At 37.3% G+C, this 17,999-nt stretch overlaps 1 protein-coding gene and 1 long non-coding RNA gene across 2 annotated transcripts; one reads left to right on the top strand and one right to left on the bottom strand.

Moving 5' to 3' along the window:
• The first annotated feature begins 435 nt into the window (after nucleotides 1–435).
• Nucleotides 436–17,668, top strand: CALB1 (calbindin 1). The gene is made up of 11 exons (XM_027659078.1): nucleotides 436–609; nucleotides 878–954; nucleotides 5,472–5,546; nucleotides 9,195–9,278; nucleotides 9,367–9,423; nucleotides 12,322–12,399; nucleotides 14,735–14,790; nucleotides 14,886–14,925; nucleotides 15,013–15,066; nucleotides 15,199–15,270; nucleotides 15,676–17,668. The coding sequence occupies exons 1-11, from the start codon at nucleotides 528–530 to the stop codon at nucleotides 15,787–15,789; spliced, it is 789 nt and encodes a 262-aa protein (XP_027514879.1). The 5' UTR covers nucleotides 436–527; the 3' UTR covers nucleotides 15,790–17,668.
• LOC113954570 lies at nucleotides 5,493–8,710 on the bottom strand. The gene is made up of 3 exons (XR_003530275.1): nucleotides 7,619–8,710; nucleotides 6,632–6,734; nucleotides 5,493–5,727 (listed from the first exon to the last, which is right to left on the bottom strand). It is a non-coding gene; the product is annotated as an uncharacterized LOC113954570 (long non-coding RNA).
• Nucleotides 17,669–17,999: the final 331 nt, after the last annotated feature.

The following is a 17,999-nucleotide window of genomic DNA, read 5'->3' as shown; positions in this document are numbered from 1 at the left end:
TTTTTCTTTGTACTGCGACGTCCTGAGGTGCTACCAGCCACATTCTGACATTCAAGGACCCTCTTCCAGATGGAAACCTCGTGGCTAATCTGGGAGGTTGTCCTCACGTCTCATGGTCACACTTTCTACATCAAGGGATCCTCAGCAACTCCCTCTGCCCGGGGTTCCCCGCTCGGCACACGCACACCCCTCCTTGCCTCCCTCCCTCCCTGCCAAGTCGAGGGTGTCGCTTCCCGAGGGCTGAGCTCCGGGCCGGCCCCAGCCGCGGTGCCGCCGTCGGGAGACCCGGGCCCCCCCGCGCAGGGCGGGGAGGGCGCGCCGGGGCTCGCGGAGAGGAAGGGAGGGCAGCGCCGGGGGGAGTGGCCCGGCCGGGGCGGCCTCATAAATAGCCCTCGGCGGGGCGGCGGCGGGAGGAGCCGTCGGATCTGTCGGAGCCGTCGGAGCCGCCGCCGCGCCGGCCGCGGTCACAGTCGAGTCAGGACCGCGGACAGCGCCCCCCCCCCCCGCGCCGCCGCCCCGCGCCCACCATGACGGCGGAGACCCACCTGCAGGGCGTGGAGATCTCGGCCGCCCAGTTCTTCGAGATCTGGCACCACTACGACTCCGACGGTGACTCCTTTCCCCCCGGGGCAGCGGGGGAGCGGGGGGCGAGGGGGGCAGGCCCGCGGGAGGCTGGGGGGACCCCTCCGCTCCCCGCCTGGCGGCCGCCGCCGCAGCCTCGGGGCGCAGCCCCGCAGCCGTGAAGGGGTCCGGGCGAGGGGCGCGGGCGCCGCTCCCCCGGGAGCGAGAGACGGGTCGGAGATGTCCCTGTGCCGGCGCTGGAGAGCAGAGAGTTTGGAGGGAGCGGTGACGGCAACCGTAACTCTTTGTGTTGTAGGCAATGGGTTCATGGATGGGAAGGAGCTACAAAACTTCATCCAGGAGCTGCAGCAGGCACGGAAGAAGGCAGGCTTGGTAGGTTAATGTTTGGCCCCACTTTTCCATCTTCTCGGGAAAGAAGAGTTTTCTTGAGCAAACTCCAGTGCCCCAGTTCCTTTTGTTCTCTCTTGCCATGACACGGGTCATGCACCTGCCTCACCAGGCAAAGGGAAGTAGCTCGGTTAGAAATGAGCAGGTTGCAAATGAAATAAATCTTCTACTTTGGAAAGGTGAGACCAGGGTCCACCCCCGTGGAGAGCGGGTCCCGCTCATGCCTTGCCAGGCTACAAGCTGATACTTCTGACAGTGCTAAAAAAAGAAAAGTCAAGAAATACATGGATGTTGTCTTTTTGTCTTGGATGGGACCTTATCCCATTGCAATTAATCTTATCTGATCTAGATATGTACTCTTACTAAAATGGGAAAGAAAAAATAAAAAAGAAAAGATAAAGGGGGTGGGGGAAGAAAAAAGAAAAAGAAAAAAACAACACGTCAAGGTAGTTGGACTCTGTTTTATTTTCATACCTAACGGGCAGTATGGGCTGAAATGCATTCCTGCCCCTTGGTGGTCACTAAATAGATCTGCAGATGACTCCTAATCATTTCTTGTTCTTCACTAGGAGTATGAGTACCAAATCCTGGCTGTTTAAATTGTTCAGAGAGACAACAAAGCTTTTGACAGTGTTGTCAAAACTCTTATGTATATGAGTTATCGAAACATTAATTATTCATTTCCTCCAAACTATCGCCATATGGGAAAAACAACAATAAAAAAAAGAGACAAAGAAAGAAATTAAAGATTCCATGTAAAGATTTGAATTAAAAGAGAAGGGAACATTTTTAACAAATAAATTGCCCTTAAAATAATCAGTTTCTAAATCAGGCCACTTTTAGCACCAAACTCCAATATATAACCTAAAAGAATTGGTTTAAATTAATCTATGCTGAAAGACTTCTGAAGAAACAGAAAATAAAATTATAATTTAACTGGATGACACATATGCATGGATGAAATAGATTAATACTTCATAATAAGAATGCCTCCAAACTGAGCAATAGCATTTCAATAATTACCTTTGCTTTGAAAGTTGCTGTATATTTTAGCAGTAAATGCAAAAAGAAAAAAATAATCTTCATTGATTTTGTGGAAAATTGTATCTTCTTATTACTTGTATGAGTGTAAACTTTACATATATGAAAATCTGTCTCCCAGTAGAGCCTCTAATGTTACTGCAGTTTAGGTACTAGTTAATTCTTCTTAGAGCTATTGGTGTAGGCTCTCGTTTTTGTGAATGCAAGTAAGTTTAAACTAAAATTAAAAATAAAACAAATCTAAAGTAAAAACAAACAAACAAACCAAAACAGCTAATTGGGAGTGGAATGGGGGGGGGGGGTTAGAGGGAAGAAGTATATTTTTTTCACAGAAAAGATTAAACTCAACTTCAATACATTTAAAGTATCGCAACAGAACAAATCTCTCTGCTATACTAAAGTGCAGGAAACTTAAGTATACTCAGTAGAAAGACGATATTAAAGCCTCTGTATATTTAGTATGAATGGCATTGTTAGTAGAAATGCTAATATATTATTCAGTAGTTAAAAAAATAATTAGAAGCTCAAGGACAAAAGTATTTATCATTTAAAAGTCAGATTAATTTCTCTCTCAAATTAAGCATGCATCTCTTAAAAACAGATCCTATTCAAAGCAACACAGAAAGCTTCATAGGATTATTCTTATCTGCTACAAATGTTATAATTTATGTGGTGTTTTTAAAATAACACCTGTCTGTATCTCACGCTATATTTTAAAAATGCTCAGGTGTCTAAGTTTTCCTTTCCCATTTCTCTGATTCAAACCTAACTTTGGAGTGTTCTGCTAAGAGCAATCTACAGTAGCAACATCAAATTCAGCACTTGGTCTGTGGTCTCTGGAGTACAGCTATATGTCATCTATATTTCAAATCTAACCTGATTCTTGGATTTTAAGGCTCATTTGCCAAACAAGCATTTCATTAGTTCATTTTTTTGTCTCGTGGGACACTAATTCAGTAGCGTTGAATTTCTAATTTTTTTGCCAGAAGGGACACATTGAAAAACTAGTGTAGGTTATATGTAATTTCCTTGTCTGTCCTTCTTTTAACACCCCAAAACTTCTTTGTCATCATTAACTTCTGCATTTCAGGTCATTCTCCTTCTCACTATTTTTGAAATATTCAATTATGCATTCTTCATAGCTGGATTTTGCATCAGTCATGCCATATGCTTTAAAGAATCACATTGATTCTGTCATCAAATATGATGGTTTAATATTTCCCAATATTCTTCCCAACCACGGAACTATTCTAATTATGTTCTAATGCTAATCCCTGTATTAATCCACTCAGTAAGCCTGTACTTTCACAGATGTTTTTTCTCAGACAGAGCATGCAGCTTGATTCAGGCTAGTCCCAATGGGGGGAATGTGTATTCAGAAGTTTTAGGGCTTGGGCTTTGGTAATATTAGGCATTATGGTAGACATTGATTTGATCTAATTTCAATCCTGTTAAAAGAACTGCCTCTTTTTTAAAGATAAAAGTTATATAAGTATATAAGCTTCCATTTATTGTGCTCCACATTTATGCAATACATTCCCTATTTGTCAAAAGAAACTTTGGGATATAAGTGATTAATACAGAAGCTGATGAAGTGTCAATAGGTGGATGTCGGCTGAACTATTCCACATTCGTTTCTCACTTTCCCTGCATATATAGATAGTGACAATATTTCTCCACAGAAATACAGTTTATGAATATGGTCATGTAAGTGTTTCTATAGTGCCATCTATCCTTACATTTTCAAATTATATAAAAAAACCCCTATTTTTTTTCTACAGTTTCACTTGTTGGACAAACTTCTCTTCTGAGGTGTCTGACTGAGGTGTGAAGGGCTAGTTTCTTAATTTCAAAAATTGAATACTGCATCTGTATCAAGTTTAGAAGTAGACTTGGTTAAATTTAGGCAAGTTTTTTTGACCAAAAAAATTTATTTGAATAATATAACTCAAAAAACTCATCAAACAGCTGAAGAGAGGGTGAAGTGAACACAAAAAACCCCACAATCATTTCTGAATAATGGACATGCATCCTGTTTTGTTTAACCTGTAATTGACTCTGCCTCCTTCCATGGCTGGACACTGTCTGGCACTGCAGAGCTGCTATTAGAAAGATTAGTAAAATGTTTAACCAAGACTAATTAAAATCCAAGTGTCTAAATTCTCCATTCTACATGCTAAGCAAACTTGTCCCCACTTTGGGATCATTAGATGAAAGGTGACTTTGAAGTGCATTGTATTAATAACCACATCTCTAATTAAAGCCACGGCAAATTACTAACCTGCCATGGATGACTTTGACCGAAATAGGATACTAGGCCGTGACTGTATCAGCTACAAGGAACTGACATTTTAGCTAGCTTTGGTAGTGAAATTTGGGACAAACTACAATGGACTTCGTACAGCTGAGATTCCCCATGTCTCCAGTGAGAGAATCACTTAGGTCCTATATAATCAGATTTATTATAGGAACTAAACCTTTAATTTTCAAAGTTTGCTGTATCTTCATCTATGACCATAGAACTGTCCATTGTATTATTATAACTGTAACCCTGATTCATCCTGCATGGTTTCAATAGCTCACACCTATAAGAAATACAATGAAAATTAAAAGTTTGATCAGTATTGAAGGTTGATGGTAGCTCATATCAAAGCAAGACAAGTCAACTAAAGTGTGAAATCAAATATTTAGATATTCACCCCAAGGCTGGTATCTTTTTCACAGTCTAGAATGAGGATAGCCTTAAGAGAGCAGGTGTATAGCGGGTACCATAATTTACATGAAGAACAATGATGGCTTTATTCTGTCAGATTTAAGATTTTGCTCAAAGTTTTCTTCCCCCTAAATCTGCCTCTCTACAGTTCAGCAGTGACATTTTGACTCTGTTTCCATGATAACCAAATACTAAACAGTGAAAAATATGATGCTGTGATGAGTTCTTTTAGGACTAAAATAGCATCCATTGTTCAGCAAAAATCCACTCAAAGATGTGGAAAGGCTATTTTGGTGTTCAGATATCTTATGCTGAATTTTTTCTTATTTTGAAAGATTTCACACTGCCTTCAAGTTACTAATTTAAGAATGAAAACTGAGAAAATGGACTAATAATTGCCTATGAACTACACTGTCATGCTCTTAAACAATGGAGCTGTTATACACATCTTCCAACACACTTGTCTTTATAATTTTTTCATTCTGTAAACTAAAATAGAGTTCTAAGTATTTAAATGCCAATCATTCACACTGACTATAATATAACTCCTTAGGAAGTAAAATTTATCACAATGACATTATTCATGATTAAAAAATAGTAATTTTCATTTAAACTTGAGGAGTCTAGCCGTGATGAGTGTATTTTATTAAATGTAGCATATTATTTTGCAACTAATAGAACATTCAAGTAAGTTTACATATGTTTCTCTGTATCTTCAAGTAATGATTCTATCATTGTAACTTTGTAGGATTTGACACCTGAAATGAAAGCTTTTGTGGACCAATATGGGAAGACTACCGATGGAAAAATAGGAATAGTCGAGGTAAGACTGTTACTTTGTAACAAAAGACTGACATGTTTACTTGAAGAAAATACATTTAACACAGAACAACATGAACATAACACGAGATAACCAATCTCTTTTCCTTGTGTAGCTGCTCAACAATTTCATCATTTACGCAACTTGCTAGGAAAGGATTTTCTCTCACTTTCACTCTTCAGTGCTGCAAGACAAAAAGGAGAATTCATAGAGTTACAGTTTAAGAAGTCACTTTTTTGAGCTTAAATTGACAACTCGTTTATGTCACTCTGAGTGCAATGAGACTGCAGTTTTATTATTAAATGATATTATATTTTTTCCCGATAATAAGAAATCTGACCTAGAGAGCTAATTAGGGAACACCTGGAAAAAAGCCAGGCCTGAAAAATTCTACAGTGACCAACTTTGGGTCAGTAGCTAATTTTAAAATAGAGGACTGAATAGAATCTGTAAAAGTCAATAGGAAGTATCACTACTGATATAATAGAAAATGTAAAGATATCTTTTCTGCATATGTCTCAATTTCATATACTTGTTTAAATACCTATGTAATTATGACTAAACTACCATAGAAATATGATCAGTTTGTTTCACTTGCAGCTGTAGTTGATTTTTAAAAATGCATCTTTTGACGATACTTAGTATTGATCAAATAGCTCTGCATCTAGAAAGAATTACTGTTTATTTGGTCTAACAAAATGTTTGGGTTTGGACTAACAAACACATATTTATTTGGTATCAAGAAATCCAATTTAAATAGTCTTTTTGAATATGTGTAATAGCAAGCATTGGATGCAAGAAGAATTTATGAACAGTGCCTGAAAAAGACTATGCTTCTTCACTTAGGAAAGATAACTGGAACATTTACCTTTCAAATTATTTTTCTGATTCTGGTATTGACTTAATGGGTAAAGATGAGCAAATCCAGTAGGGTCTGATATGGCTCACCACCCCCAGTGAAGCGCCAAGCATGCTCAGCATCCACGGAAGCCACTGAATAGTGACAGTATTGAGTCCCGTGACTGAAGGGACTTTCTCCCTTAATATAGCAGTTTCCAAACCCAATAGCTATATTTTATTTCACTTACATCAGCATGAAGCTTGATTTGGAAAGCGCTGATGGAACTCATGAAAATCTTGTACATGCAGAGCAGTATGAAATTAAAGTTGGTATTTGGATTTGATTCTCCTCTCTTACAAAAAAAAAAAAAGTCCAGTTATTCCAGATTGCTCCCATTTATATAGTATATCAAACAGTTTTTCTACAAAACGTGTATGAATCCTGTTTAAAAAACAAAATGATGTAAAGCATTCAGCCTCCCAACCATTCATAATGAATATCCCAGTATGTGACAAAAAATGTGCAAGCAAATAATGAGTTTTCAGGAAAGATCTGTTGACTGAGATAAAGAGGAGGTCTGGGTGGCTTCACAAAGGAAGGAGTGGATTTTCAGATCAGATTAAATGTCGATTCTGTCTTTGCAAGCACAATGCAGTTAGTTCACTGGCTTTAATCCAGTGCTCTCCAGCTAAAGGCAAAGTCTGACCTGTTCACTTTCTTGTCATTGTGTAAGAGACCTTTAATTCACCTTTTGTACTCATTCAGACCAACGCTTTCACTAAAATGTGCTTGTGAAACCTAAGGTTTCAAAACTCAGAACTGCGGCAATTCTACATTCAAATTATTTGAAGATTACTGCTGCCATAAAAATAACTACTCATTAGCCTAAAATATTCTTTGTCCTCCCATGCTCTATTAAAGGATTTTAAAAAGAAAATTCACTGTATTAGGTGAAAGGAATTTTAAATAGCATTAAATATAATGGAATTTACTTAGAGAATGATTTCTAGAAGAGTTATGATTTAGGCAATGAGAGTATTTTTTCTGCTAGGTAACCTATAAAGACACATCTCAGCCTGCAGCTGAGCAGAGAGGAGTCAAACCAGTGTCAGGCTTTGTGATTGTCCTCTATTATTTGCGATACAGAAATAACCAATGCTCTCCATAAAAGCAGCAAAGTTCACTAAACTACTATTGCTGCCATACACAGACTCGCAGTGGTCTGCACTCTTACTCAGACATTCTCATGAAGTCCCCCTATGCTTATCCTCACAAAGAAGTCATGACTTGAAATAGGTTTCCATCTTTCTTCTCGGTAGCAGTATAAAACTGGGAAGTTGAGCCTGTTTCCACACGACCTCTTCATCCCTTAATACTGCAAAGTTTTCCACGAAAAACAATTTAATGCTTTCCCCTGAGACATAGAAAGAGGGAGAGGTATAGCTTAAAATAAGGTCACATATTCTGTACCTCAAATACAGTTTGGTACTGCTAATAAGCTGTTAATGATTCTTTGGACAGTTACTATTTTACATTCACCCTTGCACCTTGTACTATTTTACAGTGTCCTTGCAAAACTCACAGGAGTTACCTATGTCACTGAACGACATCTTATTTATAATTTCCACACATGCAAACCCTTTCCCACTGTCATAATAGTCCCTTCCCCCAACTCTGCTTTTTGTTCTAAGCAGTTCTTCCATTCCATTTGCTGTTAAATAGGAATGTACTCTAAAAATCAAGCTTGTCTGTCATAGGAGAAATAAAAACATTTTTCCATAAATCAAGACACATTTAGCTACTGAGTCTGTATGAATATGTACTTACTCACATGTGTATATGCCATTTATAATGGAGTAGATTTTGAAAGCTGCTGACAAAAACACATTGTTCAAGTTGCTTTTGGTTTGGTGTTCAACCATTTAGCAAAAGTACTCAGAAGGCTCTGATGGGTCTGACAGCCTGTCATCAGCTGTGCCATTTCTGTAAGGAGAGTGCTCTGTTGTGTCTTTTCAGATGTACCACCAATTAAAGAATATAACTGATTCCTTGCATAGATAATTGTAGAGAAACAAGAGATATGTCTCCATAGCCTCCTTGTGCCTGTGGGGTGAGAGCAGAACTCACTTACGGCTCTGCTGGATCCCAATAAAAAAGCCTCAGCAATTAGGCAATAGCACTGAAATAGGCAGTACAAGGGATTTGAGGATGTGAAATGAAGGCAGAAAAACAAAAATTTGAATCGAAATTTTAAGATGGGACTCCAGGAATTCTGCAGATGTCATTTTTCATTAAAGAATTCAGCTAAGAAATCTGTCTTTCTCCATTTTCTCTTCCTAGTAAGCACAGCTGGCCTATTCTTCAAGTAAAAAGTTTTCTTTAATCAAAACACATTTCATACATTTTGAGGACAGAAAAAAAATATTGGGCTTTTGTTAAAAACAAATCGTGATTTTACATTAAATTATACAGCAATGCTTTCCATCTTCTCCATTTGTCACTTGCCAAAATTGAGTTATAGTAAATGAACATTTGCAATAATCAGTACAATAATGTGTCTGATTTTAAAAAAGCCTTTTGTAGAGGAGAGGCACTGGAAGAACCATCCCTGGTTTTGCAGGGCTAAAAACCCTTTTGATTTCTTTCTGGTATTTATAGCTCTTCTTGAACACATCTCCAAGTCCGACAATTGAGCACTGGTTGCCAACCCTTACCCTCTTTGTTTGTTTTTTTTCTCCTGGCTTTTCCTTATATTTAAGGATTCTTCTAGTGAAGAATCAAAATTTAATCTTGCATAAATTGTGTTACAGCTTGCTCAGATATTGCCAACAGAAGAGAATTTCCTGTTGTTCTTCAGATGCCAGCAGCTAAAGTCAAGCGAAGACTTCATGCAGGTACAGTATGAAAAGTTGCCTGCTGTAAAACCATCCAAGACTTGCTTGCCATAAATATATCATTAAAGCATTCATATTCTGATTGCAGACATGGAGGAAATATGACAGCGACCACAGTGGCTTCATTGATTCTGAGGAACTTAAGGTAAATCAATATCTCTGAGTATGCATGACATGAGAACAGGTGTTGGATTACAGCCTTGCTGCTATCTCTTTCTTCAGATGCATGTTTTTGCATTTCAAACACAACAAAAAAGGAATATAATTAGCTGATGTTTTTATCACCAGTAAATTATTGAAAGCGAAACCCTAATCTTATCAATGTGGTTTAAAACATGTTTTAATTCAGATCAAGTTTGTCTCAAGTGACTCAGGGTAGCAGGTAGCTTAGAAGTAAGAAAGATTAAGAAAGTAAGATGGGCCTCTGGAAGCTATGTTGGTTACTTTTTTTAGGTACATTACGGAGGAGGGCTCTTTTGCTGGATTTTTCCTAAGGGCATTTCTACCATTAATCACTATGCTGCTGGAAAGATTATGCTCTCTCAAGTACCATGTAACCCTACAGTTTCCTCTGTCATACTGTTAGTACAAATGGAATTGGACTGCCCTTGCTTGGTTAACCTAGTAGGATTTTGGTATCAGCTTTAATATGCACAAATAACAGCAGAATCGAGATTATTCCATTAGTCATCTCAGACTTGCAGAAACATTAAAACTAGAGTGACTTTACTTCCCTAGTTATACAACCAACAGCACTTTGTAGATGCTGTGATTCTCTGTCACAGAATCACAGAGTGGTTGTTAGGGACCTCTGGATGTCACCTGGTCCAACCCCCCTACTCAAGAAGAGCCACTCAAACCCAGTTGCTCAGTCACCCTCATAGTGAAAACATGTTTCCTGATGGTCCTCTTGTGTTTCACTTTGTGACCATTGCCTCTGGTCCTGTCACTAGCCTGGCTCCATAGTCTTTGAACCCTCCCTTGAAGTATTTATATGCTTTCACAGTGTCACCCTGAAACTCCTCCAGGCTGAAGATCCCAATTCTCTCAGCCTTTCCTCATAGGACAGATGGTCATATTCAATAGCATCTGAGTAGAAAGGTGCCATTTTCCCCAGTAAATTGCACTTGATTCATTACTGTAGCTTTACATTCAAGGAAATCAAAGCGATTCATAGCAAGAAAAAGGCCTAGCAGTGTTTATCCATCTAATTTGGACTATTCTCCCCATATGTCATATAAAGAAGAGTTATGTAAATTTTATTAACTAAAGCACCAGGAGATCAAACTGTCCAAAATCATTACAGATCTTCTGTTCAGAAAAGGAATCCACATCAGAAAATTCACATCTTTTTTCGTTTTCCCTTCCTCTTTTGAGTTTGGTATCTGTGTGATATTTGCTGAGGATTTAACCTTAAGGTAACCCTCAGGCAGATGAGCCCATTCTCCTGATGACTGGTTGCAGGAGGTTGGTATGTCTAAAGTTGGTAGGATCAGGAGGAGGTAGCCCTTGAAAACTGTCCAGCTGTTAGATAATGCCTTAAGGACTGCTGTTGACTGCTATAATTTAAAATAGACTTAAAAAGGTAGGGCTGATTGAGGACCAGCTGAAGAATGAAGACATTTTAACTGAATCCCTAATGGTCCCATCTCTCTTGTGTTGTGAGATTTTGTCTGCCTAAGAGAAACAGGTCATTTTAACATGTTGAAAATGAGACATAAATACACAGTTTTATTTTTAGATCAGCATTTCTTGACAAGCATAAGCATTTTAAGTATTTGCTATGTGAGGAGTACACCCACGGACGACTTTGTAAGCGAAATTCAAGCTGGAAATCAGGAAAACTTTCTAACAATAGTAATGGCAGTAGAATATGTTGTCTAAGGTGGAGGCAAACTCATCATCACTGTGTTTTGGAAAGGTTTGGCAATAGCTCAGATCAGACAGTAATTCAGGAAGTTTAGATAAATAGAATCCTTTCTTGAGACATGGAGATGGACTGGATAGCCTTTCAATGCCCTTTCCAGTTCTATTTTCCATCAAAGGACACAAGATTAAACGTGTCTCCACAACATCCATTTACTGCATTTCAGTCATTTTCTTCCTATACAAAATACCAGGAAGGGCCTCCAGCATGGAAGAGGCCAAACTCAAACAACTTCAGCAGGTATTAGTCATATGACTATCGACATGGTTGCATTCCAGTTCAGAACAACAAGTATGTTTTCTTATATGCTTCAAGTATGTTTTCTTACATGCTCTCCCATTTTCTATCTTGAAATGTGGCCCTAAATTCCACAAAGATAATGACACTCCAATTGATGACAGGAATTAGGTGCTTCACTGAGCATTGACAGGCATACAGACATATCAGGTCTTGTAATGCCCTTGCTAAACAATTTGGTATCTTTCTTTTTTTAATGGCACAGATCTAGTGCAGAAATTTAAAACACTGAATAGGTGAGAAGCATCTTATTTTTTAAAGTAAAAATGGTTGGTGTTTCAAGTAATGTGACATCAAATTCTCATTCTAAAATGCAATGAAATTGGCTGCACACATTTAAAGTACAAGGTAGGAAGGCGCAATGTTCATATCTAGCTACGGGTACTGCCATAGGCAAGGACAAAACTTGATTAATCATTGATCCTTTCTGTAAAATTGTTCCTATGTTGCAAGAAGTGAATAGGCATCCAAGTTTAAAAGGAGACCCAAGGTTAATTAGCTTAGTTTACTGATAGAGCTGATTAGGAAGCAGTATTCTTGAAAGCCAAACTTTTTTCCAAATTCACAATACAACAAATGGCATACAATGCAGAAAGTTTTAGGAGTCACTTTTTCCAAATAAAATGCAATGTACTTGAACTTATCAAAAGAAACTTATATTCTTAGCTGTAACTATTTTTTTTCATACTTATTTGGAACTTCAACGGTAAATACTAAAGTGAAGTAAAACAGTATTTTCCATTACCTTAATCCAAAGTTAGCAAGTCAAATATTTTATACTGTAGATAAAAATTCACCTATTACTCTTCTATTTAACAGAGCTTCTTGAAAGATTTATTACAGAAAGCAAATAAGCAGATTGAAGACTCAAAGCTAACGGAATACACAGAAATAATGGTAAGATTATTCAAAGGAATAATGGGTTAATCTAAACTCCATTTAGCCACTGGAAGGCTCCAAATGACTTGGAGACCAACTAGGTCCCAATCAGGCTAACTATGTCATTGTAACAGAGAGACAACTGTGGCACTGCAAGTACTTCTGCAGCTATGGAGTTTCGATGGGCAGTTTTCAGTGCTGCTTAAAAAATAAAAGCCCAGGAATTTCTAAGCTTCTTGGTATATATATGGTACATCATGCTATTTTCCTGTTTTGTTTCCTTGTACCATTAGTTGTAAAACTGAAATCTTCACAGTTAGGAGAAAAACTGTTGCTACTGTCATAATTACATTATTATGTTTAGATCAAATTAATTTGGAGTTCCTTTCTATATTTTGCCTTCTTACAGTGGTGTGATGTCTGTCTCGTCTTAAAAGCCACTACTGCACGGTGGTTTCTTACCAGACTTACAAACATCTCATACTTTCCTTCTCCGCCTGCTTCAAGAAGGAGAAATTGATGTTTTAGATAGACACTATAACAAAACTGTTTCTTCCCTGACCTTAAATCAGCCCATCCTTGGAACACTCCTTCCATCCCACTGCTATGGTACTCTACAGTGAGGACCAGTACTGGCTTCTGTGTGGGCTTTTCAAGAAAAAAAAAAAGACAGAATTCTGGTCTTCAGGAAATGTGTATCACTACATTTATTGTTTTATCAGCTTGTTTTCAGCCTAAAATATTTTTAGCAATTTAAAACATGCTAGGTAAACACTCTAACCCTCACACTGGCTTAAGAATGGTTGAAAAAAACTTGTGTTTCTCCTGGAAGAAGTCTGCTGGTTCGTTGTACCAGAATAAACTATTTATTTAGAATTGTCACTGTTTATTCACTGGTGAAGATAAAATGTATCCTTTTCATCCAGAGAGCTTTCTAACCATCATCATAAAGTGTTTTATAAGTTCTGGCCTCTGTGGAGATACACAATCACAAAGAATTTTGTTATAAGAAAAAAAATATAAGCCCAGCTCTCCCACAATCTCCTCAAAAAACAAAAGACTAATAGAAAATGTACACTCCTGAGCAGCTGCTGGCAGGTACAGCCAGCCACTAATAACCCATCAAAATACAAAATATGGTGACTTCACAGCTGCCACCGCTTACCTTGCCCAAATGCAAATCTGCTTTCATGGGAAACACATGCAAGGCAGATGCTTTTATACAAAAGGAAGGAAGTATTAAAAGGAACCAGGGTGTTACGTAGAAATAAATGTTTGTAGAATTGGTAACTTTTTCTGGTATATTTTGCCATTTATTGTCTAAAGTGAAATTAGGTCTTTTTCCATTGCATTGCATTAGTTTTCTCTTTAAAAGGATATACACTTAGGTAGATATGTCAGTACAGAATGCTGCTTCTCCTCGTGTATAAATTACATCTAAAATTACTGCAAGTGATGGGATGGAGTGTTGGTGGAGGTACTTTCAGCGTTTTGTAGTCTACTGCTTTTGTGACTCTTTTATACAGCAAAGGCAATACAGTGTTTGAAAGTAGAAAAATGGACCTATACAGACATAAATACTGGGAGAGGAAGTCCCACGCAGGAGCAATATCTCCATCTAGTTCTAATAGCTAATATAAGCTGTTGGTGCCTCTCAAGCAGCAGGAGATCATACTTTCAAGGCCTCAAAGTAAAATACTTTAATACAAGAGAGTTATTAAAAATTATTCACTTATTTGGTCAAATTACATTAATATATTTATTCCTGTAATTTAATTATGTATATTTGGAGAAATTTATTTTCCCATTTTAATACCATCAACAAAATCTCATCATCTGAAGGATCTGTTCACTCTTTTTTTTTTTAATATATCACAGTAACAGAACATTATCATTACTTAAATATTTAGACCTAGCAGTCTATTAGATGAAATGTCTATTATTTTCTGTCTAAGTAGCGCTGAATGCCTGGGATTCTACTGAACTTTATCTGATGTTTTTTTCATCTTTATGAATAGAGAATAATAATTCTATTATCAAGTCATGACATGAAGTCAAAAGTAAAGTGTTATCACATCAACACTACCCTCATTTATAAACAATTACACGTGAGTTTCTCATACAGGACATTCATCATGGTCTTAAGACTTACCTTACAGTAGGTTAATCAGAATTACTATAAATTACTTAGTCAGTACTTAAAATAAATGTATTACACAGCAAATGTGACAGATTAAAACCCAGGGCCATCATTTCAGGATAAAGATAATTGATTTTAAGTTTTCTAAGTAAGTGTTTTCTTCATTATGTTGATTACTTTTCATGAGTAATGTAAAATTATATATTTTTTCAGCTCAGGATGTTTGATGCAAACAATGATGGAAAGTTGGAGCTTACTGAACTGGCCAGGTATGTCTTCTGTTTCTTTTCATAAGAAATACCATGTACCAAATGCTGTAATGGAAACAATTAAATATTTTGACCTTTGTTTTTTCTCTCCAAAGACTACTCCCTGTACAGGAAAATTTTCTTATTAAATTTCAGGTATGAATATTCACATTCTTCAGTTAACTTGTCACCATCACACATGACTGGTGTCATTAATGGATTTCTTTTCCTTTTGGCATTTAGGGTGTCAAAATGTGTGCAAAAGAATTCAACAAAGCCTTTGAGATGTATGATCAAGTAAGTATTCAAAACACCTTTTCAGTAATAGTGTAGTTTAATGGCACTTATTTTCTGAATCTGTGGAAAACTAGCCATAACCTCAGAAATGAAAAATAAATTTTTTAAATTATCTTTAATGGTATTTTTCAGGATGGTAATGGCTATATAGATGAAAATGAACTTGATGCCCTACTGAAGGATCTCTGTGAAAAGAACAAAAAGGTAATCCTAGAGGACTTTTTCCCCTTAGAGATTAGATTTAATTTGGATTTTAAGGACACTTTAATCCATCCTAATAAGATAAATATAGAGCTTCTAAGTCATAATTCCTGAAGTCAAAGTACAACTAAAAATTGTGGTGGAAATAATAGCAGTGTAAATCCTGAACTAGGGAAGTTGTGATTACACAATGACACTGTCAAAATCTTGCTTGCTTCTGAGACACCAGCAAGCTAACATATGGCAATAACATAGATAACACACAAATAAATAACATTTCCAATGTGTTACGTTTGGATAGGCTGAGAATACCCTTTTTTTTTTCTTCTCATTTCCTGCCGCTGGTAGTAAACTTGTTCATGCTGATAACTAAACAGGATTATAAAGCATTATCTGTTCTTTAAATAGGAATTAGACATTACCAACCTTGCAACATACAAGAAAAGCATCATGGCCTTGTCGGATGGAGGAAAGCTTTACCGAGCAGAATTGGCTCTTATTCTTTGTGCTGAGGAAAACTAGAGCTCTTCTATCATGTCCACTTAACTAGTGATGTACTCTACACAATAACTGTGCACTGTAAGGGAGTAGGCTGTATTTTTAAACTGCATATAGAAAATTAGCCAGGATGTGTGGCACATTCCTTTCAGTTTGTTTCTATACTGTTTGTAATGTACAGTTTTTGTAACAATAAGACTGATAAAGAGAATGTCTATGTTTGGGCCAGTCTGTATATTCAAAAAGAAACTAAAATATGCCAGGGTTGGTTTTGGTTGGGTTTTTTGCTTTCAAAAACATGGCTGGATAAAAATTAAACCTGCTGACATTGCTGTGGTCATCATATCCTTTGACACTTGCAACATTTCTTGTTGAACTACATAACAAAAAGATCTACAGGCATCTTTCCCATTTCAACTAAAGGTGAGGTTTTTAAATATAACATGAATTCAGATTAAACATGATCTAGGTCTGAAAGAGAAAAGAGACATTGGTATGTCTGATTTCCAAAACTTAATAAGGCACTAAGAAATATTTTCAGTCGTCAAGTCACCCACTTTCAGGTCTGTGCTCTCTGCAGTTTTACAATTACTCTTCTCATTATGAATTCATAGCATATAGACAAAGCATTTATCTGGAATAGATCTCCATGCAGTAGTTGATAAAAATATAGTGTTTCCAATCTAGCTGTTTTACTGAATTTAAACATAGGCACTTCATAAATAAATGCCTTTAATCCATCTTGGAATCCTGGCTAAATGACAGGTAGTATAGTTAATACACAGATTAACATATGATATTATAAGTGTACCTTTCATGACTATTGCTGTGTCAGAGAATATGACAATCCATTTTCTAAACTATTTTCACATTTTGCAGGTTATAATTATTCTAGTCAATTGCTGTTTTTACATCATATTCTGTGTAATCTATAATTAAATTTAATATCCTAAGATTGTTGGTGTCTAGTTTGTGTATCTCTTGAATTCTTACTTCTGTACCATGTAAAGGACAAACTGACTATTCCAAAAAAATGTGCCTCCTTGGATCTTACACTGAATCACTAGTCTACAATAGTAGTGTTAAAATTTGACACTAAATGAAAAAAATAGTAAAGATTTTGTAACAATATAGTAACTTAATTTACATGGTCGGCTCTGCTTTTTATTATGTTAGAGATGTATTTTCTAAAAGGGAACTATATACTATGAAGCAGCCCTGTCTTCTTGCATCTGTTTTTTTTTTTTTTTTGGCCTGGCTCCCTTTTTACTTTACACTAATTTTATGCCAGACAACTTCATGAATGTCCAGGCCATTGCTCTCAGTAAGTACTGGAGAAGAAAGGAAATTGGGCTGTCTTAAGGCCAAGAAACCTGTGCTGCCTCCATGCACAACTGTTTTGGAAGCAACTCCAGGTTAGTAGGTTAGCTATGTGCAACTTCTCAGATGCATCTCTGCATCTTATTTAACAAATGGAAGCAAATGCATTTTATTTGAAATGTGTCTCAAACAATGAGGCTCAGATCCTTTGGGATTACAGTCAATGAACTCCCACTGAAATGAATCCTTAAATTCCTCAGGTGAACTCAGGCAACTAAGTACCATGTCAGGAAAGGCTTAATAGCCTTGGGCTCTCTCCAGGCTGAGCCTTGGAAAGTTAAGGAGTAGGTGGTGCTGGATGGGGTCTTGCTGGTAAAAAACCACACAAAACATTAAAGTAAGGTTAAGCTAGCTCATTCTCACTGCTTTACTCCCACTCCACGCACAGTGATTTAACTTCTCATCTGCTTGTCTCTTTTCTCTATGCAATGTGAAATACAACTGTGTACGTTAAGTGAAGGAACAGTGAATTTGCCTATCAGTACAATAAATGATTCATCTTGTTCATACTGTGCACTTGAAACCCTGGATTTTGCTTTATTTTAAGAGTGTAAAGAAAAAACCCTAAACCTTGTGTGTCAAAATATGATGTTTGCTAAGTGGAAGATAAAGCATTTAAAGTGTTTTGACAAAGAGTTACCACCGAAACTGAAATCTGTCTTCCTGAACATGAGTAAAGTGTCACATATCTGTTCTGAAGGCACCCTTCTGCTACTGCTGCTGCCCACGAGCTGGCTCTGCTGTGGAGCACGGCACCAAAACCAGGTCTCAGTCACCCACAGACACTGTTTCCTGCAGTTATTTCTCATAAATAAAACCTGGACTAGAAAACAGCAATTAAAAATCCCAGTTCT

The sequence above is a fragment of the Corapipo altera genome, unplaced genomic scaffold, assembly GCF_003945725.1.
Source record: "Corapipo altera isolate COAL_440 unplaced genomic scaffold, ASM394572v1 52, whole genome shotgun sequence".
Taxonomy (NCBI): Eukaryota; Metazoa; Chordata; class Aves; order Passeriformes; family Pipridae; genus Corapipo; species Corapipo altera.
This window is presented reverse-complemented; position numbering and strand designations above follow the sequence as displayed.

Bases quoted from the DNA above. Each gene is read 5' to 3' on its own strand.
- CALB1 (XM_027659078.1), top strand. From the start codon at position 528: ATGACGGCGGAGACCCACCTGCAGGGCGTGGAGATCTCGGCCGCCCAG. The intron at 9,279-9,366 runs GTACAGTATGAA...TTCTGATTGCAG, and splicing joins CAAGCGAAGACTTCATGCAG to ACATGGAGGAAATATGACAG. The intron at 14,791-14,885 runs GTATGTCTTCTG...TTCTCTCCAAAG, and splicing joins GAGCTTACTGAACTGGCCAG to ACTACTCCCTGTACAGGAAA.